A 24866-nucleotide genomic window follows, 5' to 3' on the forward strand; every position below is an offset into this window, starting at 1 on the left:
GTCAGGAGGACGAAATGAGAATGTACAGAGGGTACCCAGCACACAGTGTTCGTCCAGGAAGCGGCAGCGCTCATAATTTTCTGTGTGTGAGTAGCGGTAACAAACTCCTCTTTTTCAAGAGCACACTCTATGGTTTCTAAAATCTAGGAAAGACACAAATTGTCTTTCTCAGCAGAAACCTGTGAAAACAACTCAGGGACACCCATACCATGAGACCCTTGCCCCGGCTATTTGAATAAGCGCAGGTTAGAGCCTTACAGCTCTTCATCCCCAGCGTGGTACTCATCCCATGAATGGCCACTCGCAGGTGAAATAAACTGGTTTTAAACAATCAGCCTTACGACAATCTTGAGGACAAGAGATTTGGGACATTTCTTGGGCTGCATTAGACCTGAAGCCAGCAGGTCATAGATTTAGGTCCCAAATCAAACCCTTGCTCAGGTGGGAAACCTATGCACCTGGTTTTGGTCTGTGATCTCTCCTGGAAGCCGAGTGTCATTTGCAAGTGTGTCCGTAGGAGGTGTTGCTTTTTTTGTGGTTGTTGTTGAGGCAGAGACTTGCTCTATTGCCCCAGAGCTGGAGTGCAGTGGCACCATCTTGGCTCACTGCAACCTCCACCTCCCGGGTTCAAGCAATTCTCCTGCCTCAGCCTCCCAAGTATCTGGGATTACAGGCACGTGCCACTGCACCTGGCTAATTTTTGTATTTTTAGTAGAGATGGGGTTTCACCATATTGGCCAGGCTGGTCTTGAACTCCCAACCTCAGGTGATCCACCTGTCTCAGCCTCCCAGAGTGCTGGGATTATAGGCAGGAGCCACCACCCAGCCAGGAGGAGGTGCTCTTAATGCGTAGGACGTGTCTACTGCCTCCCGCCTCCTCTCCCCAGTGTTTTCATCCTCAGGTTGAGCCTGGAGTCTGGGTTTCACAGAAACGTGGATAACAATGACATCGGTTATAGAAATAGGAGGCACCTACTCTATATCCATCAACGTGAGCATATAAAAACGGTTGCTTTTTTTTCTTTTCTTAGACAGTTTGCAGTATAGCTGGGGAGATAAAACATACCAGTCTCTGTAAAGATTAAATTTATTTAAATCACATAAGATTATTCAAAGCCATAGGCATGATTACGTCTTTATAGAATCAAGAAGATTTTCTGCATGGAGAACATCTCATGGAGATTTGAAATGTGTTGCCTCTCCTGAGCAGCCAGGATTAACTCCGCCTAGGAGGAGGTTTTGGATAAGGGTCAGGCTGGTGTCCTTCTTTCCTGCCTCCATGGGTTGTCACCTTCTGCTATGTCAGGGGGGTCGCTTGCTTAAGATGTTGTAAGGAGCACCCCAAACGCCAGGCTTCCTGCCATAGCTGGCCCGCTACAGGGCTCACCAGCCTTGCACCGAGGTCAGCACCTCAGTCACTCCCCATTTTGTCTTTCACCATGAAAGCGTGGCTTTTAATGTAGGCCAAATGCTGTGACACCAGTATCAAGTCACAGAAGCAGCTCGTCTGCTGCCTGCTGAAGCTGAGAGGCAGTGTGGGGTTGGGGCCAGAGGGGAGGGCGGGCTCCTGGGCGCTGCCCACGGGCCTCACTCCTCTGCCTCCACTCACGCAGGCTCGTGTGACCAGATGGGTTTTCTCTTCTGGAGGAAGGCCGTGATGCCCTCCTGCCCGTCCCGCAGGGCCAGGTTGTCCACCATGGCCCGGGAGGTGAGGTAGTAAGCCGTCCCCAGGTCCTGGGGCAGCTGCCTGTAGAAGGTGGCTTTGCCCAGGGACACCACCGGGCGGCTCAGTGACGCGATCTTCCGCGCGATCCGCATGGTCTCCTCCTGCAGCTCTGCCTCTGGCACCACTTTGCTGAGCAGCCCGTGGAGCAGGGCCTGCTGGGCAGAAATGGGCTCCCCAGTAAAGAGCATCTCCAAGGCCACCTATGGGGAGACATGGGAGGTCACTGAAGTGCTCTCCTGCGACCCGCCCCCCCCACCTGAGTCCCGCCTCGGCTCAATGACCAGCTTCCTCAAACACCACGTCACCTGCCAGCCCTGATGTCTTCAGTGCCCTCACTCCTGCCCGGGAGGAGAGCAGATCTTTCCAAGAGCGAAGAAACCACACCAGCCCCAGGGGCAGTGACTGTCCCGTGTTGTCTTGCTCCTGCACAGATCTGGTCACTGAGCCCTGCCACGGCTGGGGATGTCGTCTACCTCTTTTGAGGGCCAAGCACAGGATGGAATCCACATCAGCTGGGATGACCCACAGACACTGCAGCGTGGGGGTTGGGGGGGCGGAGTGGGGAGTCCAGTACCTCTCAGAACCCACTGGGGCCACTTCCCACAAGCACTCACGGGGCTGCCAGCTCGGCTTGATTGGAAAGAGCAGCCCCGGCCTCCTGGAGAAACGAGGATTTACAGACAATGTCTTCAGGGACCAGATGTAGAGTCCAGCGTGGTTTTAACTCACCAATGGGTAAGAAGTGGCAAGGAGAGGATGCCCTCTCCCCTTCTACAACTCTCCCCTGAGGTTCCAGGGCTGGTGAAGAGCGGGGAGCCCAGTTCCCTCCCTCCCCTCTGTGTCCTCTGCTTCACAGCCGCTGCACCAACCAATTCAGTCAAATTTACAATGGAAAAGAGGGATCCCCAGGGGCACGAGGACACACAGGCAGGGGGCCTTCCCTCCCCCACCCCTCACTCAGGGTCTCACAATCCTGGTGGCATCCCTGATGTGCCTCAAACACGCCCGTGTGCAGTCACCTCAGGGTCCTCGGACTTGCTGGTCTGGAGTGACTTTGGAGTGCCTGGAGTGACTTTTCCCTGGCTGTTCTCCTGGCACACGCCCTCATCGCAGGCCTCTAGTCCTGCGTCCCCTGTCACTGAGGTCTTCCATGGCCGCCCTGCTCCAAGTGTAAAACAAACTCTGAAGCAACCCCGCCTGGTTACATTTTAAATCATTTGCGCTTCTCTCCATTTAACACCCTATATATTTCATGTTTGTTTATAGTACGTGTCCTTTGTAGCACGTAAACTCCAGGAGGACAGGATTTCTTTTTTTCCCCAAGATGGCGTCTCACTATATTACGCAGGCCGGTTGTGAACTCCTGGGCACAAGTGACCCTCCAGCCTTGGCCTCTCAAAGTGCTAGGATTACAGGCATGAGCCACCATGCCTGGCCATTTTTTTAGTCTTCTGTTGATTTCTGTATCTCCAGCACTGGAAGACTATCTTGCACATAGCAAGCAACCTATTCAATATTTATGAAGGAGGGAAGGGAGGGAAGAAGAGAGGGAGGAAGGCAGGTAGGCAGGAAAATAGAGTATAGCACAAATGGCAGGCTGGTTCCTTTGAGAAGAGGGCAAGCAGGTGATACAGCTTCTAGCTGGCTCTGGCTGGCTCTTAGGACCTGGCCTCCATGCTGTGAGGAAGCCCAAGCCACACTGAGAGGCCAGGTGCAGTGTGCTGCCAACCACCCTTTGGGGGGCCCAGCTCAGAGGCAGCCTCCACAGCCAGACATGTGAGCAAGCAGCCTTCAGATAAGTCCCCAGCTGAGGCTGCTGACCCTGTGGAGCAGAGAGAAGCCTTCCTCACTGAGCCCTGTCCAAACTGCAAATTCTGTTGTCTTTTGCTATGATACTGTGGGTGACCTGTTGCCTGGTAATAGATAGCTGCACTAGCTGGAGACAGACACAGGAGAGGCATCAGCATGTAGAGTGGGGTTTCTCAACCCTGGTGGTACTGACGTTCGGATAACTTTTTTTGGGTGGGGGGCTGGGGGCTGTCCTGTGTATTGCAGGACGTTCTGCAGCATTCTTGACCTCCACCCTCTAGTTATCAGTAGTACCCATGCCCCCACACCAAGCTGTGACAATCAAGAATGTCTCCAGGTATCGCCACATATCCCTGGGCCAATACTGCTCTCAGTTTAGAACCATGGATCTAGAAGGTTTTTAAGTCATAGGACTAGATTGGATCCCCCTGGATTGAGCTTGGATAAAGGAGAGACCAGAAGCCTGGCCTGAGGCCCCTCCTGCCACCATGGGTGGAGATGGAGCCCACAGGCACTGGGCTGGGAGCCAGGGACGGGTGATGCAGAGCCTCCTTGTCTCCTCTGTAAAGTTAAAGGCATGGACTAAATCGCCACCTCTGTTTTGGAACTGTACTGATTTTACGTTGGAGGGGGCAGGAATGTGACAGCTATGGGGGTTTCAGGGCAGACCATTTTTAGTTGACCAGGAAGAGCACTTCACGCCAAAGTGTGTCTGGAGCCCTGGTTGAACCAGGAGCTAAAAAGCAGATCCTGTTGTGAACAGCTGTGAAATAGGACCCTGCTGAAGACATCTAGCGGGTCCCAGCACGGGGCCAGGAAGGTGCTCTGCTCCGTCTCTGCCCCTGAACCGCGTGTCAGCTGGGATCAGAAGCCAAGGTGGAGACGGTGTCACGGCTCCTCCCAGCCACTTTCCCTCTACTGATACAGGCGGCCCTTGGGGAACTCACAGGGACCAAATGTCAGGAAGTGGCCAAGCCTGAAAAACTGATGCAACATGAAAAAACAACAAAAGCCACCCAAGTCAACCTTATCGATCCCTTTGTCACTTGCAATGATCAAGTCCTAGATGACTTTCAGAGTTGTTAAGAATGGAGTCAGAGCTGGAAGGAGGAAAGAGTAAATCCAAAGTAGTAAATGATCCTTCCCGGCCGGCTCAGCAGATGGACATGTATTCATCCCAGGTGGGGGACTTGCGGCCTGGGCCGGCGGTGTGTGGGTGCAGACCTGCATGGAATTCCAAATGCCCCAGATGTTTTGGGGCCAAGTCCTTTGGAGTTCAAGCTTCACAGGCGGGGCCTGGTCCCAGGCCTGCTGGGCACTGGTCCTCCTGGGACCCCCGAGCAAGCCATTTCTCACCTCTCACTTCGGCAGCCAGCAGGCTCAGGTACAAATGACTGTCACCAAGGGACACAGTGAAGAAGCCACTAACTAATGACAGCAGGGCACACTGTCACATTGAGTACAACGGAAAGGCTGGGGAAAAAATGGTCCATCTGAGCCAGACATAAATCAGGGAAGTCACTATGAAGATTTTGCTTGTAGAAGAAAAGCTCAGGGACCTGGTTTGAGCTCAAGGGACCTGGCTGAGCCAGATGTACCTGAGTTCCAACCCCAGCTCTGGCACTTACTAACCACAAGACCTTCAACTGTTTAATGCCTTGGAGTTTGTTTCATCTGGAAAACAAAAATGAGCGCCTCCTGCAGTATTGCAAGGATTAGAGATAGCAGGTGTGAGGCTCGTATAATAACAGTCCTGGGCACTCAGTAGGCACCTAGTGAATGCAATGCCTATTTTTAACACGCCTAGGCCAACTACCGATGGTTCATGATCTCTAATGCTGGCTTTTAAATGGTCACCCCAGCCTTGGAATGGGGGCGATTATTTAAAGCAGAGGGGTCTTCTGGATCTCATAGGCCACCCAAGTGGCAAGAATCATGTGCTACAGCCCACAGGGGACTCTCCCCACGTCATGCCCCTTTGCATGGGTGTGGTGTCTTAGTCCATTCAGCCTGCTGGAACACAGCACCATAGCCCAGTGGCTTATGAACAACAGACATTTATATCTCACAGTTCTGGAGGCTGCAAAGTCCAAGGTGAGGGTGCCAGCTCTGTGACTGCTGAGGACCTGCTTCCTGGTTCATAAACGGGGCCTTCTAGCTGTGTCCTCACATGCAGAAAAAGGGTTAAGGCAGCTCTCTGGGGCTGTTTGTTTGTTTTTTTTTGAGATGGAGTTTCGCTCTTGTTGTCCAGGCTGGAGTGCAATGGCACGATCTCGGCTCATTGCTACTTCCGCCTCCCAGGTTCAAGTGATTCTCCTGCTTCAACCTCCCAAGGAGCTGGGATTACAGGCATGAGCCACCATACCCAGCTAATTTTTGTATTTTTAGTAGAGACGGCGTTTTGCCATGTTGACCAGGTTGGTCTCGAACTCCTGACCTCAGGTGATCCGTCCGCCTCGGCCTCCCACAGTGCTGGGATTACAGGCATGAGACACCACGCCCAGCCTGGGGCTGTTTTTATAAAGTCACTGATCCCATTCACAAGGGCTCCATGCTCATGATCTCATCACCCCCAAAGGCCCCACCTTCCAACACCATCACCTTGGGGGTGAGGATTCAACACAGGAATTTGGGGAGGACACAGCATTCAGACCGCAGCACACGGCATCTGTCTCCCAGGGAGCACTAGCAGCAGGGTGAAGAGCTGCGGGGGGAGCACTGTGGAAAGAGTCAGGCCTGAGCAGAACCCATGGGGTTCTTGTGCACACACACACGCACATGCATTCGCACTGGCACCGAGGCACCGGCAGGATCTGTCCCTGGGACTGCCACGTGGCCGGGCTCTGAGGGAAGCACACTGGAGTGAGGGTCATGGGTCCCATCTCACTGGCTGGACACAGGACACGAGGCCCTGAAACTCCCAGGCCCTCTTGCAAACTGGGTGTGGAACTGTGTTTCCTCTAAAACTGCACTCCCAACCTCTGGCCACACAAATCACTGCTAAAACACAGCCCGTCTGGGGCAGGCTGGAGACCCAGCCATTCTCCCAGGCTCTCTAACGTCTGCACCAGTTTGAGCAGCGGGCTTTAACCATCTTTCCAGCTTAGAAACCCCACTCTGTTCTCATTAGCTGATTGGAAATCAGAGTCTGCCTGCCTCAGGAAAATGACTGTTCTGGGAGGAAGGGCTTCTCATTTCCCACGTGCTCTCCAGTGAGGCTGGCTGCTTGAGGCACTGGCTCGGGGTCTGAGCAAGGCCAGCTCTGCCTGGGAATGGAGCAGCTGCGCCAGGCAGGGTGTTTTATAGGGTGCCAGGAACATGCATTATTTAGATCATGCCCAAGGAGAGAAGCTCTTTACAAATGGGGACTATTATTCATGTCCAGGCTTGGTCTGGAATGAAGAGACAGGCTTGATTCCATTGTTTCTGCCCGTCTCCAGCACAGTCAAGCAGGTCCCTTGGCGGCCGGGAGAGGGCACTAGTGACCCACACATGTTGTCTTAGCCAGCGTGAGACAAGCCCAACTTCCTGTCCAGGCCAGTTTGCAAAAGTACCTGCTAGCTTCCCTGTAGGTGTACGAGGGACACGCACCTACCCCCAAAATACTCGGTGGGCCCGTGCACGGATGTCCACGGATGGGTTCACACGCACGCGATCGGCAAAGACAACGGGCAGGTGGTTTGGGTCAGGTGTATTAGATTGTTATGAATCCCAGTTTCTCCTCCTAAAGCAGGCCCACACAATGAGACCTGCAAATCCAGAAACCTAACAAAGGCCTTAAGTTCCAAAAGACTTTTTCTTCCTACAAAATTCCCTTCATCAGTACTGTGATTTCTGCTTTTCAGTGTTGACCCCAAACCACGTTCCTGAGTCATGGCTCCGAGTGGCCCAGCATTAATAAGCCCAGCGTGCAAGGACTTGTTGACAGAACTCTGAACCGCTTTCAGGCACCTGATTAGAAAAAACTGGCGAGTCTCCAGTTGAGTGATTTAGAGGCCTTCGGGGGGTCAGAACATGAGAACAGAGACCAGGAACCTGAGCAGGGCTGTCCGGAGATTTTTTGCCCCATTTTCTGAGGTCTGTCCTTGGGAGGTAAAAGCTACTTTGGTTCATCCAACTGGGTGATTATGAAATGGGGTTTCTGAAGACTGGACTTCCTTGGAACTTAAGGCCTCTTTTTTGTCATATTTTCCCCTTTTGCTTCTCAAAAACTTTAAATTTTATCAATTTAAAACTTGATAAATATAGTCTAGCATTAAGTTGTTGGGAATCAAATCTAATAAGCCTGGATTTCAAAAGTTGAAGAGAGAATGGGTTCTTATCCAGACAGTAGGGCTGACTTCAAGGTTTCAAGTGCTTTACTGTGGAACCTTCCAGCACGTCAGGTGTTGAAGAGGACAGGCAGCTGTCAGCATAGCTGTCTTTTATTAAACAAAGGCCTTGTGATTTGATTTGCACAGTTATAAGGTAGTTTGTGAAAAAGCTCTGACAATCAATTTGTAATACACAAAGTAAAGTCTTAAGAAATATTTACTAAATGGGCCAGGTGCGGTGGCTCACACCTGTAATTCTAGCATTTTGGGAGGCCGAGGGGGACGGATTACTTGAGGTCAGGAGTTTGAGGCCAGCCTTGCCAACATGGTGAAACACCATCTCTACTAAAAATACAAAATTAGCCGGGCATGGTGGCACGTGCCTGTAATCCCAGTTACTATGGAGGCTGAGGCAGGAGAATCCCTTGAACGTTGCAGTGAGCTGAGATTGCGCCACTGTACTCCAGCCTGGGTGACAGAGTGAGACTCCGTCTCAAAAAAAAAAAAAAAAAAAATTACTGAATGAGTTTAAGGTAAGTGTCGATCTTGACAGAGTCGAAAACATCCTCTTAGTCTGAAGACACTTTAGCCAGCCGTCACCTACTATAGTGCAGAGCCCACTTCCAGCCCACTGTCCTAAGCGTGTGTGTTCATAGGTATCTGTCTTCTTCACAATTTCCCCACAAACACACATTTCTGCAAAAACTAACAAAGGGGCACTGCAAAAGAAAGGAATACTTCCCTAAACTTCTTGGTCCTACTACTAATTTCCCTTGGATCTTATTTCTCTTGCGTCACAGGCATGTGAGCAACTGCTAATTTTCATAGTTGATGCTAAAGTAGATCATATACATTAGAAAGCAATAGCTTCTTTACTTGGTGTGGTCTAAGACTCTGCCCCCCTTGTTACAGATTTCCAATTAAGAACAAGGAGGCACTTTTTCTGCAACAAGAACACTGTTGGTTTACACTTGAGGAAGGTTTAGGAAATATTATTTTATGATGTTATAGGAAGGAAGAAAGTTTTGTGACGGAAACAGACTTCACTGTAGTTAACAAAACCACTTTGCAACACGGCTCCTTCTTGGGCAGATTCAACATACCACGCACAGGAGATTCATGTTCTTGAAATGCAACCGTTGTAAACCCAACATACTCCAAAAATCACCTACTCTAAATCCATTCTGGAACAAGACGACTGTTGACGAAGAGTGAGCCAGCGACACTACTATCCTAGGCTCCTGATACTGGCATTATGTCAGCATGCTATTCTATCTCACGGGCAACCATTCAGTGCAACAAAACTGAGTCTCAATTGCATTTCAAATAAGATTACAAAATATGTGCCATTAGGAAGACAAACAAAACCAATCGGCAAACCTCCCCAGTGGTACTGAGGGTACACATGATGGAAATGCAGTGATTTCACAAATTGACGCCCTGCGTCAGAAGCTACAGAGGACCAGGCAGGCGGTCGGCTCTTCCCTCCCTGCCATTAGAGGGAAAGTCATGGCCCATCTAGCCAGAGGCGCTCTGGGCAGAATGTCCTGATATGAAAGGCACTTTTAACAAGCGGATCTTGAATCATTGCATGCATTGGAGGAGGAACTCCAGAGAAGGCTGGGAGGCAGAGGTGGGTGGGGGAAGTTAAATTACCTTTCTAGGCACTGCTCTTGCCAAGGCAACCCCAGGGGTAGAACAGAAGAGCCCGATGTTCACCCCAGGAGTGGCAAAAGAGGACTTGTCGCTGGCCACGGCAATGTCGCAGCTGGCAACCAGTTGACAGCCGGCAGCTGTGGCCAGGCCATTGACCATGGCAATGACGGGGACAGGGTGGTTCCGGATGAGCATCATGACCTGCGGGACAAACACACCCACTTCACTTCCACCCAGAGGGAGGCACGACATTAATGCCTATCTTTTTTTTTTTTTTTCTTTTTTTTAGACAGAGTCTCGCTCTGTTGCCCAGGAAGGAGTGCAGTGGTGAGATCTTGGCTCACTGCAACCTCCTCCTTCTGGGTTCAAGCGATCCTCCTGCCTCAGTCTCCTGAGTATCTGGGACTACAGGCATGGGCCACCACACCCAGCTAAATTTTTTTGGTACTTTTAGTAAAGATGGGGTTTTACTATGTTGGCCAGGCTGGTCTGGAATTCCTGACCTCAAGTGATCCACCCACCTTGGCCTCCCAAAGTGCTCAGATGACAGGCGTGAGCCACCACGCCTAGCCAATGCCTATCCTTTTATATGACTTTCCTGTTTCCAGAGCACTTTTCATATGTGTGAGTTTATCAGATTCTATGGAAAAAGGGTCAAAAAAGGCACAGAGAGCACTAACTCCTATTAAATATCTACTCTGAACCATTGTACAACAAGGACACGAAGCTTGGTGGGGGCTGCTGCAGGGGGTGGCCCCAAGCTTAGCTCTTGAGAAGTGACAGACTCCCACCTGCCTTCCTGGCAAACGCGCTGAAGAACAGTGTGGATTTTTGTCTCTGGGGAACAAATCAAACCCTTCAGAGACAGTTCTGTTTTCGCCGTGCCTGTGTGAGGCTCTTGTGTTAAAAGTCTGAAGCTGGTATTTGGTGCTTCCTTGAAAAATTAAGGTGGAAAGGACCCTTGAAGGCAGTTTTCTTAATAATTACTTCTCAAATTACCACCATGAAGACTCTCTCAATTCTATTAAAATGGGGGCGGGGGGGACTCTGCTGTCATCAAAGTAAACAAAATTCCTAAAATAGAGCCATTGGCACAGAGAGGAGAGACAGAAATGTGCTAATACAACCCCTCCAACCAATACATTTCCAGAGCTTTAACTTATTTTTGCAGCTTATGTTTTCATGCCACAGAGTGTGTTGCTATGGTAACTGCAATTTCTAAAGTGCTGCTCTTTGAACCTTGGCAGGGAGAGAGGATGGGAATGAAATTTGGGTTACTTTCCCCAAGGCAGGTATTCAAAGACAAACGACCTTCATTGATTTGAAGATTCTGTCTAAGAAGCTTATCTTTTATATCCATAAACATTTGATATTCGTTAGCTTTCTTCTTAAATAACCAATTATATATTTAAGGCTATGGTATCCTATCCTATAGTAGTGCTTTTGGACTTTTTTGGGGGGAGGTCTCCTTTACAGAACCTGATAAACACTAATAACATTACCTAGGATAAATGAGGAAATGCATCCTCCTCAGAAGAACACAGGCGGGTGGATCACCTGAGGTCAGGAGTTTGAGACCAGCCTGGCCAACATCATGAAACCCTGTCTCTACTTAAAAAAAACACAAAAATTAGCTGGGCGTGGTGGCACGTGCCGGTAATCCCAGCCTACTTGGGAGGCTGAGGCAGGAGAATTGCTTGAACTTGGGAAGTGGAGGTTGCAGTGAGCTGAGATCGCGCCATTGCACTCTAGCCTGGGTGACACAGCGAGACTCTGTCTCAAAAAAAGAAGAAAGAAGAAGAAAGAAGAAGAAGAAGAAGAAGAAGGAGAAGGAGAAGGAGAAGGAGAAGGAGAAGGAGAAGAAGAAGAAGAAGAAGAAGAAGGAGAAGGAGAAGGAGAAGAAGAAGAAGAAGAATGCACAGATAAGTAAACACCTGTACACAACACTGTTCGTGGATTTAGGGGGTTCATGCACTGTAGGGCGAGGCTGGGGATGGGCCAGCGAGTGCTCATTACCAGTGAACTGGAATGAATAACAAGGGGAAGAACTCCCAGGAACTTCTAAAGTCTTGCTGCAAAGAAAGAAAAGATTTTGTTTTTGTTCTGAGCGTTGCTGCACCACCCAAGGAACTGAAGTTACTGATGAAAAGCCAATTGACTGGGATTAGAGTTGAACAGTCTACCTGTCCCGTCCACCATCTGTGAATGGCTAGGATTTCATAAAACTTGGCAGAAAAATAGGTAATACAGTATATATTCAGCATAAAAAACACATATAATTATTAATATTATTTTTTTGAAACAGAGACTTGCTCTGTCACCCAAGCTGGAGTGCGGTGGCACGATCCTGGCTCACTGCAACCTCCGCCTTCTGGGTTCAAGTGACTCTTCTGCCTCAGCCTCCCGAGTACCTGGGGTTATAAGTGTGCACCACCATACCCAGCTAACTATTTTGTATTTTTAGTAGAGAGAGTTTCACCATGTTGGCCAGGTTGGTCTCAAACTCCTGACCTCAAGTGATCCGCCTGCCTCGGCCTCCGAAAGTGCTGGGATTACAGATGTGAGTCACCGCGTCCAGCCTAAAAATGCATATTCACCTTTGATCTAGGAATTCTACTTCTAAGAAATAATGTGAAATAGGTAAAAAGCTCTATGCCAAAGATGCTCACCAAATCATTACAATAGTAAAAAAAACTATAAATAATATAAATATACAAAATAAATAAATGGCAATGGAAACTAAACTACATCCATTGACTAGGATGCTGTATTCTCACTGAAATGAAAATTTCCAAGAGAAACACCAGCATAGCAGTCTGGAGCTTATGCAGTGGTCTGAAACCAGGCTGCCAGGGTTTACGCTCAGTCTGTCACTTACTCACTGAGTAATCCTGGACAAGTCATTTAACCCCTCAGTTTTCACATCTGTAAAATGGGCATGGTAATAGCACCATCCTTATAGAACATGACAGTTATATAAATTAACATATTTAAAGTACTTAAAATATTACCTGGCATATAGTAAGCATTCAATGCTATAATCATATTATATAATTTTATACTGTAAGCTCATCTATATATGATTATTTGGGAAAACAAGTTCACATGAAAAAATGATCTAAAAGGAAATATAGCAAAATATTAATCACAGTTCTCTCTGGGAGGTATGAATATGGTATAACATAGGTAATCTTTTATTTTTCTAGACTTTCAAAACTGTTTATAAGTACATATTACTTTCATGATTAAGACTGTGTTAGGCCAGGCACTGTGGCTCATGCCTATAATCCTAGCACTTTGGGAGGCCAAGGTGGGCGGATCATTTTGAGGTCAGGAATTCGAGACCAGCCTGGTCAACATGGTGTAACTCCGTTTCTACTAAAAAAAAATAAAACCAAAAAAAGTTAGTCAGGCATGGTGGTGCATGCCTGTAGTCCCAGCTACTCGGGAGGCTGAGGCAGGAGAATTGCTTGAACCCGGGAGGCAGAGGTTGCAGTGAGCCGAGATCGGGCCACTGCACTCCAGCCTGGGCGACAGAGCGAGACACTGTCTCAAGGAAAAAAAAAAAAAAAAAAAAAAAGACTATTTAAAATATAAAGTTAGAGAGAAGTTCAGAAAAGACAAAGGGAATTTAAACAATCAACAGGCTAGAATAATCAAACACTTGATAGTCAAGAACTGATTATACCTATTTGACCTTCCTGAATTAGGTACTGTTTTGGGTCTGCTGACCCCAAAATGTGACATAAATAGAACTCTGCCCTAACCTCCTTTAACAGCATCGCTAAGGGTTTTGCGTTATTTCCCAAAGCAAGAAACCTTGTCCCACTGTCATGTGATTGACAGGGTATGAGAGCAAAGAGCAGACTCTTCTCCTGAACTAGAGTTCCGTCTCCAAACTTCAACAGGATATAAGCAGAGAGACAAAGAAGAAGTCTCTAATATGAGCGCCATGGAAGGTCATTTTCACTCTTCCAGAGTCAAGTTCTTCTCATTCTCATTCTACTCATTCTTAATTTGCCCTGCTCCTGGTTTGTATATAATTAACTATCATGCAGTACTTGTGGTCTGTAACAAATTGGTATAGTTTTTAGATGCTTAGCTAATTCAGATACCTCTATCCTCCTTTCTAAAATCAAATTTTCTCATGCATGAACTGAACAATGAAATATCTAGCTCATTCTGTTCCAATCTACCTGTTGATTTCACTTGGAAATTGAAATCTTGCACAAGTCCATGACACTCATATTTAGCCAACACAATGTGATTTTCTTACAAATGGTTTAAAGAAATCAATACACTTTCAGTCCTATTTTACTACTTTGGGGTAGGCCCTGTTTATGCACTGAGTCTTTTTCAGGAAGTCAAAGGCCTCCAAGGGTTAGGGGCTTCCAAGAAATCTGGGCTTTATCCTCTGAAGAAGGCCTGCTCCCCTGTGGCCCATGGCTACGCTGTTTAGATCCCAGTTCATGAAGTTGCCAGAGCAGAGTGATAAAAGCAGACCCTTAGGGAGGATAACAGGGCTTTACTGGTTCTCTTTGATGCTTTTCAACTTCAGCCAAACATACTGGGTACTGGTAGAAAAAAACTTTTACAGCACCAAGCCTTGGCAAACCTAAGAGTGGAATGTTACATAAACATCATTAATGTAGGAAACAAAAGATCCAGGTCTCGGCTCTAACTTGCTCCCACTTCCCCATGAAGCTTCAAGTAAATTGCTTTTCCTGTTTGTCCTTCCATGGAGTGAGAAAAATAGAACCTGATCTCGTTATGGGTTTCTGGAAGGGCAAGGAAAACAAATGGGGATGTCTTAATCATCTTCCCATTCACATCCCTGTTGCTCACTTGTGTCTTGTATCATTAAATATCTGTGAAATCATTAATGACCAAATACATGAATGAATAAGTCGATGAATGAATAAAAAATTAGGTTAAACTATCTTAGAGGCAGGTTATGAAGCCGTTTTATATGTGTTGTTTCCCAAACAGATTTTCAGTTTCCGTTCAGCAGAAAGCAATTTTTTCTTATGTTTCCCTCAATGCCTTGCAGGTATTATAATAGGTGCTCAATAAACGGTCATTAGGCCGGGTGCGGTGGCTCAAGCCTGTAATACCAGCACTTTGGGAGGCCGAGATGGGCGGATCACGAGGTCAGGAGATCGAGACCATCCTGGCTAACACGGTGAAACCCCGTCTCTACTAAGAAATACAAAAAATAGCCAGGCGAGGTGGCAGCGCCTGTAGTCCCAGCTACTCGGGAGGCTGAGGCCGGAGAATGGCGTAAACCCGGGAGGCGGAGCTTGCAGTGAGCTGAGATCCGGCCACTGCACTCCAGCCTGGGCGACACAGCGAGACTCCGTCTCAAAAAAAAAAAAAAAAAAAAAAAAAAACGGTCATTAGATGAACAATGTATTACTTAAAGCTGGATTCTCTATTCAATTTTTCATTACCCAAGGGGTTGATTTCATGCATTTATAAATCATCCAAAACTTTTTGTACCTCTTCTTCCTCTGTGGCTGTTGGTATTTTTCCTCCTTAATATGGTGAAAGAGGCAGAAAAGAAGCAACAACAAAGAGGTTAATTTTCCTACTTAGAGGTGGTGATTATAAAGGCTGGTTGAAAGAAGCATTTGAAAACAATTTAAAAAACCATTATTGTTATTCCACTTATTAATGTTCTTTCCCATTTAACAGAGTTGTTTTAGTTTAAATTTTTTTTTAATTATTATAATCTTAGATTCTTCCTCTCTAAAGACACACATTTTCACCTTTTTCCTCTTACTCCAAACTTCTACACGAAGACATACTCCCACAATGCTAGACATGGCAACCATGAGTACCATCCTATATTCCACTTTCTTTGGTACAATACAAAATCAATAGCAAATTATGGTTGCTTCTTAAAAGTCTAAACTAGGCCGTGCACGGTGGCTCGCGTCTGTAATCCCAGCACTTTGGAAGGTCGAGGCGGGAGGATCACCTGAGGTCAGGAGTTTGAGACCAGCCTGGCCAACATGGTGAAACCTCATCTCTACTAAAAACACAAAAATTAGCGCATGCCTGCTAGTCCCAGCTACTCAAGAAGCTGAGGCAGGAGAATCGCTTGAATCCGGGAGGCAGAGGTTGCAGTGAGCCAAGATTGCACCACTGCACTCCAGCTTGGGTGATAGAGAGAGACTCTGTCTGGAAAAAAAAAAAAAAAAAAAAAAAGTCTAAACCAAATAATTGCTTGGATAAAGGATCTGATGACCAAACAGTTTCCAGTTGCTCTGGGTGGTTAGGTCTCACGGATAAAATCTTATCTGTAAGCTAGAAGGCGAACTCAACATTTAATATAACGATCATTTGCAGGTTTGCACTGTCAACTGTCGTCCCGGCTTACCTTGGAACAGGTCTGAAATACTTCGGCATGGTAATCACGGCCTTGCTCCTCTGTCAGCTCCTTTAAATCATGCCCAGAAGAAAACACAGGCCCCTCAGCTGCAAATGTTTCCAATTGAGAAAAGAAAACAAAAAGATGTAAACACCCAGAGTTGGACAGTTAGTTCCCTTCCTTGTCTACTGAATAACTTCAGCAAACTTTCACTTAGAGCAAGTTAATGGCCTAATTTTGAGAAGAATAATTCCAGTTTGATGGAAAAGTTCCAGCCAGAATTTTGTGAAGAAAAATGCAAGGTGAGGCATTTTTTAGGTGCCTAGGTGTCCTAAAAGTCCTTGATGGAAAATGATAGAAATACACAATTACATAAGGAGAAGGTTCAGTTACCAAGGCAAAGGTATTTTATACAGAGCCTTTATCTGGGGACTTGCTCTGGCCTGAGTGTATTGAGTCACACAAGCTCACCAAAATCCCTCTTGCCGAAGGCAGTGTCCATGCCATTTCGTCTACAAGTGGTGGCCAACCATCATGGCTGAACTGGGAGGTGAGGGTAGGGAGAGACCTCAGAAGCCTTCTGGTCTTCATTTTACAGATGAGGGATCATAGGATGTGGCTGCTATCACTGCTGTCATCAACAAGAAAATGTCATCCTACTGAGGAGCTGGTAACATTTTCTCATACTTCCCTTTTGTTGCTATTGCTGTTGCTGGAGACAGAGTCTTGCTCTGTTGCCCAGGCTGGAGTGCAGAGGCACGATCCTGGCTCACTGCGACCTCTGCCTCCGGGGTTCAAGCAATTCTTGTGCCTCAGCCTCCTGAGTAGCTGGGATTACAGGCGCCTGCCACCACGCCTGGCTAATTTTTGTAGTTTTGGTAGAGATGGAGTTTTGGCCACGTTGGCCAGGCTGGTCTCGAACTCTTGGTCTCAAGTGATCTGCACGCCTTGGCCTCCCAAAGTGCTGGGATTACAGGCATGAGGCACCATGCCTGGCTGTTGTAGTTACCTTGATTGATAGGCAATACTATTGTCTTTTTGTAAGTGAGGTAATTGTGTAGTTAAGAAGCTATAGTGAGACCCTGTCTCTGCAAAATAAAACCTTAAAAATTAGCAAGGCACAGTGGTGGCAGTGGTGTTTGAGGCTAGGAGTTCGAGACCAGCCTGGGCAACATAGCAAGTCACTAGCTCCACAAAAAATAAAAAATTAGCTGAGCGTAGTGGCACATACCTATAGTCCCAGCTACTCAGGGGACTGAGGCTGGAGATCACTTAAGCCCAGAAGTTTGAGGCTGCAGTGAGCTATAATCATGCCACTGCACTCCAGCCTGGGCGACAGAGCAAGACTGTGTCAAAAAAAAAAAAAAAAAAAAAAAAAAAGAAGTTAACTGCCTTTGCTGTATCCAGGTGACATCCCACATGGCTGCTGGATTGTACTAGTTCTAATTTCTTTTCTCTTCACCATATAAAACAGTTGAACACTTCTGATTAACCATGGATAAGATGGTAACATTCTGAGTTTCTGCCTCCGGAAATCCTGATGCTTGACTTGCCAAACAAACATAGCATCACAAAGTATCATCGTCATATTTTTTTGTGCACACTTTAAAATGCTAATATTACTAATATTTATACCAGTCCCATCATCACAAGAAAAAATAATTCTGTAAAAATTCTTTTTGGAGCAAGCAAACAAATGAGCAGAATATGGCATCCTTTCCAGCACCATTAAAGGCACTGCAGATATCAGTTCGCAAGCTTGGTAAGAAAAGAAAAGTCAAACCAATCAAATGCCCCAAAGGATTAGTGGTTAAACCCATTTTATAAGGTCCGTGAAGAAATCAATTCTCTGACTTTGAGGGGAATACCAGTATAGCCAAGAACAGAAATGTTTTAGTATCTAACAAAAAGGAAAAGACAGATTTTCACTGAACAGTCACCTCTGCTATACATTCTGCAGTTAATAGTGTTAGGACCAAATCACCAACTACACAGGTGTTTTCTATAATTAATGTTCTTGTAAAGGAGCTTCAAAACAATTCTCCAGTTAAATGAAGGGATGCCCCAGTTAACTAAAGACTCTCAAGAAATCTCTTCTGGGCACTGCAGAATACTAAGGACAGATATCAGATCCATACCCGAGATGATAATGACTTTCAGATCGTTGCTGTCAGCGTCATGAAGAATGTCACTCTGCAGAGATTTCAGCATTGCAAGTGACAACGCGTTCCTCTTCTTGGGATTGCTCAAGACGATGTTCCTGTGAAGCACATTTTACAATCACAGGGTCACGCACCAGTCAAAACAAGTGAGGACCCCTGCGACTCCTGTCTAATTTAGGAGCTATTTTTAAAAGACAAGAAAAGAGAACTGCTGGGGCTTAGTGCCAATGTAGAGGGTCTGTCGACTCTCTGGAGTTATAGCCAAGTCAAAACAAGAAAAAGGCGACCTGAAATGCAGGCTGGGTTTCCTCCCTCTTCCCTTGATTTGTTTCTCTTTTTCTCCATGTTAGATGTCAGAAACATGACTGCCAGCTCCACAGAGAGGGCAACGCACAGCAGTTCCAAAATCAACACCACCCAGAGAGGCTGCAAGCTTAGCATGACAGCAGCAGGCGCCGGAGAAATCTGACAAACAGTGGCTACCTTCCACTGCTTTCTTTCCATTGTTTCTTAGAAAAAAGTTAGAAAAGAAACCCAGAATGAAAATAACGCCCCAGATCTCGGCTCACTGCAACCTCCACCTCCCGGGTTGAAGCGAGTCTACTGCTTCGGTGTCCCGAATAGCTGGGACTACAGGCGCCCACCACCATGCCCGGCTACTTTTGTATCTTTAGTAGAGATGAGGTTTCACCATGTTGGCTAGGCTGGTCTTGAACTCCTGATCTCAGGTGATCCGCTTGCCTCAGCCTCCCAAAGTGTTGGGATTATAGGCAGGAGCCACTGTGTCTGACCCAATTTTTTATATTTAATTTTTGTGAGTACATATAGTAGGTGTATATATATTTATGGGGTACCTGGGGATGTTTTGCCACAGGCAAGCAATGCGCAATGATCACATCATGGAAAATGGGGTATCCATCCCCTCAAGCATTTATCCTTTGTGGATAACAAAGGATAAATCAACAATCCAATGATATTCTTTTAGTTTCAAATCGACAATTAAATTGTTATTGACTATAGTCACCCTGTTGTGCTACAGAATTCTCAGTCTTATTCATTCATTCTATTTTTCTGTACCCAGTCCATCTTTTTTTTTTTTTTTTTTTTTTTTTTTTGAGATGGAGTTTCATTCTTGTTGCCCAGGCTGGAATACAATGGCATGATCTTGGCTCACTGCAACCTCTGCCTCCCGGGTTCAAGTGATTCTTTTGCCTCAGGCTCCCAAGTAGCTGGGATTGCAGGTGTGCGCCACCACATCCAGCTAATTTTTGTATTTTTAGTAGAGCTGAGGTTTCACCATGTTGGCCAGGCTGGTCTCGAACTCTTGACCTCAGGTGATCCACCCGCCTTGGCCTCCCAAAGTGCTGGGATTACAGATGTGAGCTACTGTGCCTAGGCCCATCTTTTCTTATAGTGGCATCCTGTAAGTCTACAAAACAATTCGTGCTGTCTGCGAATGGGATAATATATGAAGAATAAAAGTACAAGTCACACAGCAAGAGGGCTCTTCTGAACATATCCTGTCACAAAAAGCTGGGGTCCAAAGGGCCTGCTCGCTCTTTTGAGGCATCCCATGTGCTGAATAAAATAATCTGTATTGTCATCTTGCTGCCTGTACACAGAAATGTCTTATTTTTGGCTGCTATAAGAAATGGGCAAAGAGCCAAACACCAGATTGTTATTATATATTTTATGTGTTTCCTATCAGTTTCCACCTACATGTTTCCTGCCTTCCTCAATCTTTTTTGAATCTGATATTCCTTCCGCGGTACAGCCAGCGTGGATCTTCCGTAAACAGTATTCTGTGTCGTGTTTTTCTGGAAAACAACTTTGATGACTGAATTTATTTCAATAAGAATAACCACTTTCTTTGGAATACCGTTTCAAGGTTGCTGCAGTCTTCAGGTGGCTGCGCTATTCATCTTGTTGTTTCTTATAAACATTGTTCTCTCCTGAGTACAAAAATTACTTGTGCTGATTTGCTGATAGACTTCAAAACTTACATTTGGTGCGGGTGGTGGGAGAACGGCTTATAAACCTCTCCATCAAATAATGAGGGTGCTTCTTGTAGCAAATATAAAAAGCTGCCATCCCATCGGTGACATACGCTTAAACTAAATGCTAAGGTCTCAGGCAAAATTGTATAAAAAGATTCCAGCCCCCAAGGCCATCGTGCACTGCAGAATCTGTTCATGTGTCCCGTTAGCTGTTTGGCTCCGACACTGTGAGTGTTCTAAACCGCAGAGTCCACTCTCCAACCCAGAGGAACCAGGCTCAACTCCTCCCGCTCCACCCAAGCTCTTCTCACAGACCATCTCCTAATTGCCAGATCCAAATCCACTGGCCATCTCGATCATTCCCTCCTTCTGGAGACAGATTTCTTCTCTCCTGGTTGTTTTGTACTTCTCTGGCCGGTCCTTCTTTGTAGGGTCCAGCCCCACAGAGTCGGTGGGTTTTTCTCCCCGTGTGCGGAGATGAGAGATTGTAGGAATAAAGACACAAGACAAAGAGATAAAAGAAAAAGACAGCTGGGCCCGGGGGACCACTACCACCAAGAGGCGGAGACCGGTAGTGCCCTGAATGCCAGGCTGTGCTGTTATTTATTGGGTACAAGGCAAAAGGGGCAAGGTAAGGAGTGTGAGTCATCTCCAATGATTGACAAGGTCACATGAATCACGTGTCCACTGGACAGGGGGCCCTTCCCTGTTTGGCAGCCGAGGTGGAGAGACAGAGAGAGAGAGGACACAGCCTATGCCTTTATTTCTTCATATCAGAGACTTCTAGTACTTTCACTAATTTTGCTACTGCTATCTAGAAGGCAGAGCCAGGTGTACAGGATGGAACATGAAGGCGGACTAGGAGCGTGACCACTGAAGCACAGCATCACAGGGAGACGGTCAGGCCTCCGGATAACTGCGGGGGGGCCGGACTGATGTTACACCCTCCACAAGAGGTGGAGGAGTAGCGTTTTCTCTAAACTCTACCGGGGAAAGGGAGACTCCCTTTCCCGGTCTGCTAAGTAGCGGGGGTTTTTCCTTGACACTGACACTACCGCTAGACCATGGTCTGCTTGGCAACGGGCATCTTCCCAGACGCTGGCGTTACCGGTAGACCAAGGAGCCCTCTGGTGGCCCTGCCCGGGGAATAACAGAAGGCTTGCACTCCAGTCTTCTGGTCACTTCTCACTATGTCCCCTCAGCTCCTATCTCTGTATGGCTTGGTTTTTCCTAGGTTATAATTGTAGAGCAAGGATAATTATAATATTGGAATAAAGAGTAATTGCTATAAGCTAATGATTAATGATATTCATATATAATCATATCTATTATCTATATCTAGTATAACTATTCCTATTTTATGTATTTTATTACACTGGAACAGCTCGTGCCCTCAATCTCTTGCCTCGGCACCTGGGTAGCTTGATGCCCACACTTCTTGACTTCTTTCGTGGGCTACTAGCCCTCTGTTAATCCCTGAATGCCAGCCATCCTGAATTCTGTCCTCCGCACTCTTCCCAGGCAACTTCGCCAATGACCTTGACGTCAACGGCCACCTCTGAGCTTAGCTCCAGGTGCACACGTTCATCCCGATGTCCATTGGCCTTCTCCATCTAGGTGTCCTTGGGCATCCCCCCATTCTCAAACCTGCCCCTCTCGTGTCCTCCTTATTTGAGTGGTGCCACTCAGCTGCCTGAATCAGAGAAAAAGTCATTCTAGTTTTTTATCTCTTCCTGATTCAACTGGCACCAAAGCCTGTTAATAATACCTCTTAAAAAATCTCATCACTGAACCCTCCCAATGGCCATCTTGGTTGAAAACATGCGATGCCTTGCACTGAGAGCTTCACCAATATCACCTATCCGAAGAGGAAAACTTTAAGAATGAGGTTACCACCAGAGCATGCGATAAGTATCAAGGTAAGAGATGGTCCTTATAAATGCCCCCATGAGCTGTCTGAAGATCATTATTGTAAACCACGAGAAGGTCCTTGAAGTGAGGGACTGTCATGTTCTCACACAGAGAAGACGCTCAATATCTGTTCTAATGACAAAAAATAGCATTTCAGCCGGGCGTGGTGGCTCAAGCCTGTAATCCCAGCACTTTGGGAGGCCGAGACGGGTGGATCACGAGGTCAGGAGATCGAGACCATCCTGGATAACACGGTGAAACCCCGTCTCTACTAAGAAATACAAAAAACTAGCCGGGCGAGGTGGCGGGCGCCTGTAGTCCCAGCTACTCGGGAGGCTGAGGCCGGAGAATGGCGTGAACCCGGGAGGCGGAGCTTGCAGTGAGCTGAGATCCGGCCACTGCACTCCAGCCTGGGCTACAGAGCGAGACTCCGTCCCAAAAAAAAAAAAAAAAAAAAAATAGCATTTCTATTTTTTCACAGCCAATTCCACCGAATGCAGTGGAATGACATTGCATCCAGTTTTTTGGCCATCTCTTTTCAAACCAAGCGGTGAGTAGAAACAGAGTAGAAACCACTTTGGGGCAGAGGGACCTCTCTGAACCCTGGTGAGACCTACTGGCCGTGTGGCCCTGAACAGGCTGTCACCTCTCTGAACTTGCTTCTTCACTGTAAAGCGGGCATAAAATTATCCACCTTGCAGGCCATTGTTAAGAATTAGGGATCGCGGCCGGGCGCGGTGGCTCAAGCCTGTAATCCCAGCACTTTGGGAGGCCGAGGCGGGTGGATCACGAGGTCAGGAGATCGAGACCATCCTGGCTAACATGGTGAAACCCCGTCTCTACTAAAAATACAAAAAAAACTAGCCGGGCGTGGTGGCGGGCGCCTGTAGTCCCAGCTACTCGGAGGCTGAGGCAGGAGAATGGCATGAACCCGGGAGGCAGAGCTTGCAGTGAGCCGAGATCGCGCCACGGCACTCCAGCCTGGGTGACACAGCGAGACTCCGTCTCAAAAAAAAAAAAAAAAAAAAAAAAAAAAAAAGAATTAGGGATCATGGATGCCAGGAGACCAGCACAGAGCTGGCCCTGGGTCCATGACAGCAGTGCCGCTGGGAGGAGCATGGAAAACGGACACTTGAAGAGTAACGGGTTGCTCAAGTTCTCGCACAAGTTGACCTGCTTAGTGCCTAACATAGTGCTGCTTTAATGCCTGGTTAAGAAGTTTCCTTTCCTGCTAAACAACCCCTAGCATTCACGCGAGAGTGTTTCAGTCACCACCTTTGCTGATTCATATTTAATTCTGGAGAACTCAACCAGCCTCCTTTTTGTCATCTGGCCTGCCCAGAAGTCAGGCTTCCAACCAGATGTGACCAGATTTACAGAAGTGGAAACTTAGCAATGGCCAAGAAAGGCCCTGGCCTGGGCCCTGCTCTGGCCTGTGCTCCTGTAGATGATGAGCAAGGGGTCCACAGGGAAAGGAACCATCCCCTTTCTAAACCCTGGGGCCATTACTGAGACCCTGGAATTCCCTGCCCCTGCTGTGGGCACCACAAGCCCAAAGGCGGCCAAGAGCAGTTGTCTGTAGGGCATGAGGGGACAGACAATCCGGGCATGCTGGAAGGGTGTCTGCAGATCTGTGCACCCAGTCCCTTGCAGAGCAGCAGAAAGGACGGGTGCAAAGGTGGGAAAGGATGAGAGGAGGGTGAGGAGAAAAGGAAAACGCTGAAGCCAGGGACTGGCTCTCCACCCCTGCGGGGAACCACCTGGTCATCTGATTATCAGTTCACCCGCAGCCTTCTAGGTCTTCTTCGGAAGGTAAACATCTCAGGGTAGGAGAAAACGACGCTTATTTAACAGCTTGATTTAGAACTGAAACATGCTGAAACACGGTACTCAGGCCTCCCTTTGCACCCTTGCCCGAGCCAGGGAAGCACCCGGCTCAGGCCTGAAGTGGGCAGGGCCTTCCACCTTCATGACTCTATCGCCAGTTTCCAGTTGGCACACAAGCACATTTTTAAGAGTTTTGGGCCTGTAGCCACAAGGGCAGCACTCAGGACGCTGTGTCCTTAGTACTATTTACTGTCCCGCCCCCAGCCCCGCGCCTCTGGGTGAGGGCCAAGGAGCAGCTCGGCCGTGCCCACACTCCCCCTGGAGCCGGGTCTGGGGCCCAGAGCCCTCCTCTCCAGACCTCTCCGCAGGCCCAGCGGCTGGAGGCCCAGTGACCCCGCAGGCGGCCCTGAGGGCTTCGGAGCCCCGGGCAGTCCCACCGACTCGCTGCCAGGCCCGGGTCCGGGACACGGGGGGTTCCCTCCCCAGGGGCGCAAACGGGGCTGCGGCTCCCCGGGTCCTCGCGGCGTCAGTGGCGGCGCCCGCGCCCCGACCCCGACCCGGCCCCAACGCGAGGAGCCCGTGCGGCCCGGGGCTGACCTTATGCCGTCCAGCTGCCGCGCGCTGGTGGGCCGCGGCTCCGACTCCCGCCGCCCCGCTCCGGCTGGGTCCCGGCTGCAGAAGCGGGCGGACAGCTGGGCCCAGGGGCCGCGCGGGAGACACAAGGGCCCCCTCGCCCCGAAGGCCCGCAAGAAGGCGACGGCTGCCATGGCATCCGGGACGGCCAGGCGCCGCAGGATCGCGCTGTCTGACCGGCCGCAGGTGCTGGGCGCTCCGAGGGCGCTGCTGTGAGCAGAGCCGGGACGGAACGGGACGGAACTCGACGGAACTCAGCTGTGGCCGAGACCCGGACGGAACCGCCTGACAGGCCTAGGCTTCGCGAGGACGCCCCAGGCTGGGCCCTGTCCCCACTACGCCCCGCCCCGGCACGCCCCGTCCCCACTACGCCCCGCCCCGACACGCCCCGTCTCCACTACGCCCCGCCCCGGCACGCCCCGCCCCGGCACGCCCCTCCCCACTACGCCCCGCCCCGGC

At 48.3% G+C, this 24866-nt stretch overlaps 1 protein-coding gene across 1 annotated transcript; it reads right to left on the reverse strand.

Annotated features, from left to right (window-relative positions):
• Window positions 1-1069: 1069 nt before the first annotated feature.
• Window positions 1070-24747, reverse strand: LOC105490605 (enoyl-CoA hydratase domain containing 3). Its single transcript, XM_071070493.1, has 5 exons — window positions 24372-24747; window positions 18016-18137; window positions 15887-15984; window positions 9505-9705; window positions 1070-1926 (listed from the first exon to the last, which is right to left on the reverse strand). The coding sequence occupies exons 1-5, from the start codon at window positions 24539-24541 to the stop codon at window positions 1606-1608; spliced, it is 912 nt and encodes a 303-aa protein (XP_070926594.1). The 5' UTR covers window positions 24542-24747; the 3' UTR covers window positions 1070-1605.
• Window positions 24748-24866: the final 119 nt, after the last annotated feature.

Source organism: Macaca nemestrina, chromosome 9 (genome assembly GCF_043159975.1).
Source record: "Macaca nemestrina isolate mMacNem1 chromosome 9, mMacNem.hap1, whole genome shotgun sequence".
NCBI classification, from domain to species: domain Eukaryota; kingdom Metazoa; phylum Chordata; class Mammalia; order Primates; family Cercopithecidae; genus Macaca; species Macaca nemestrina.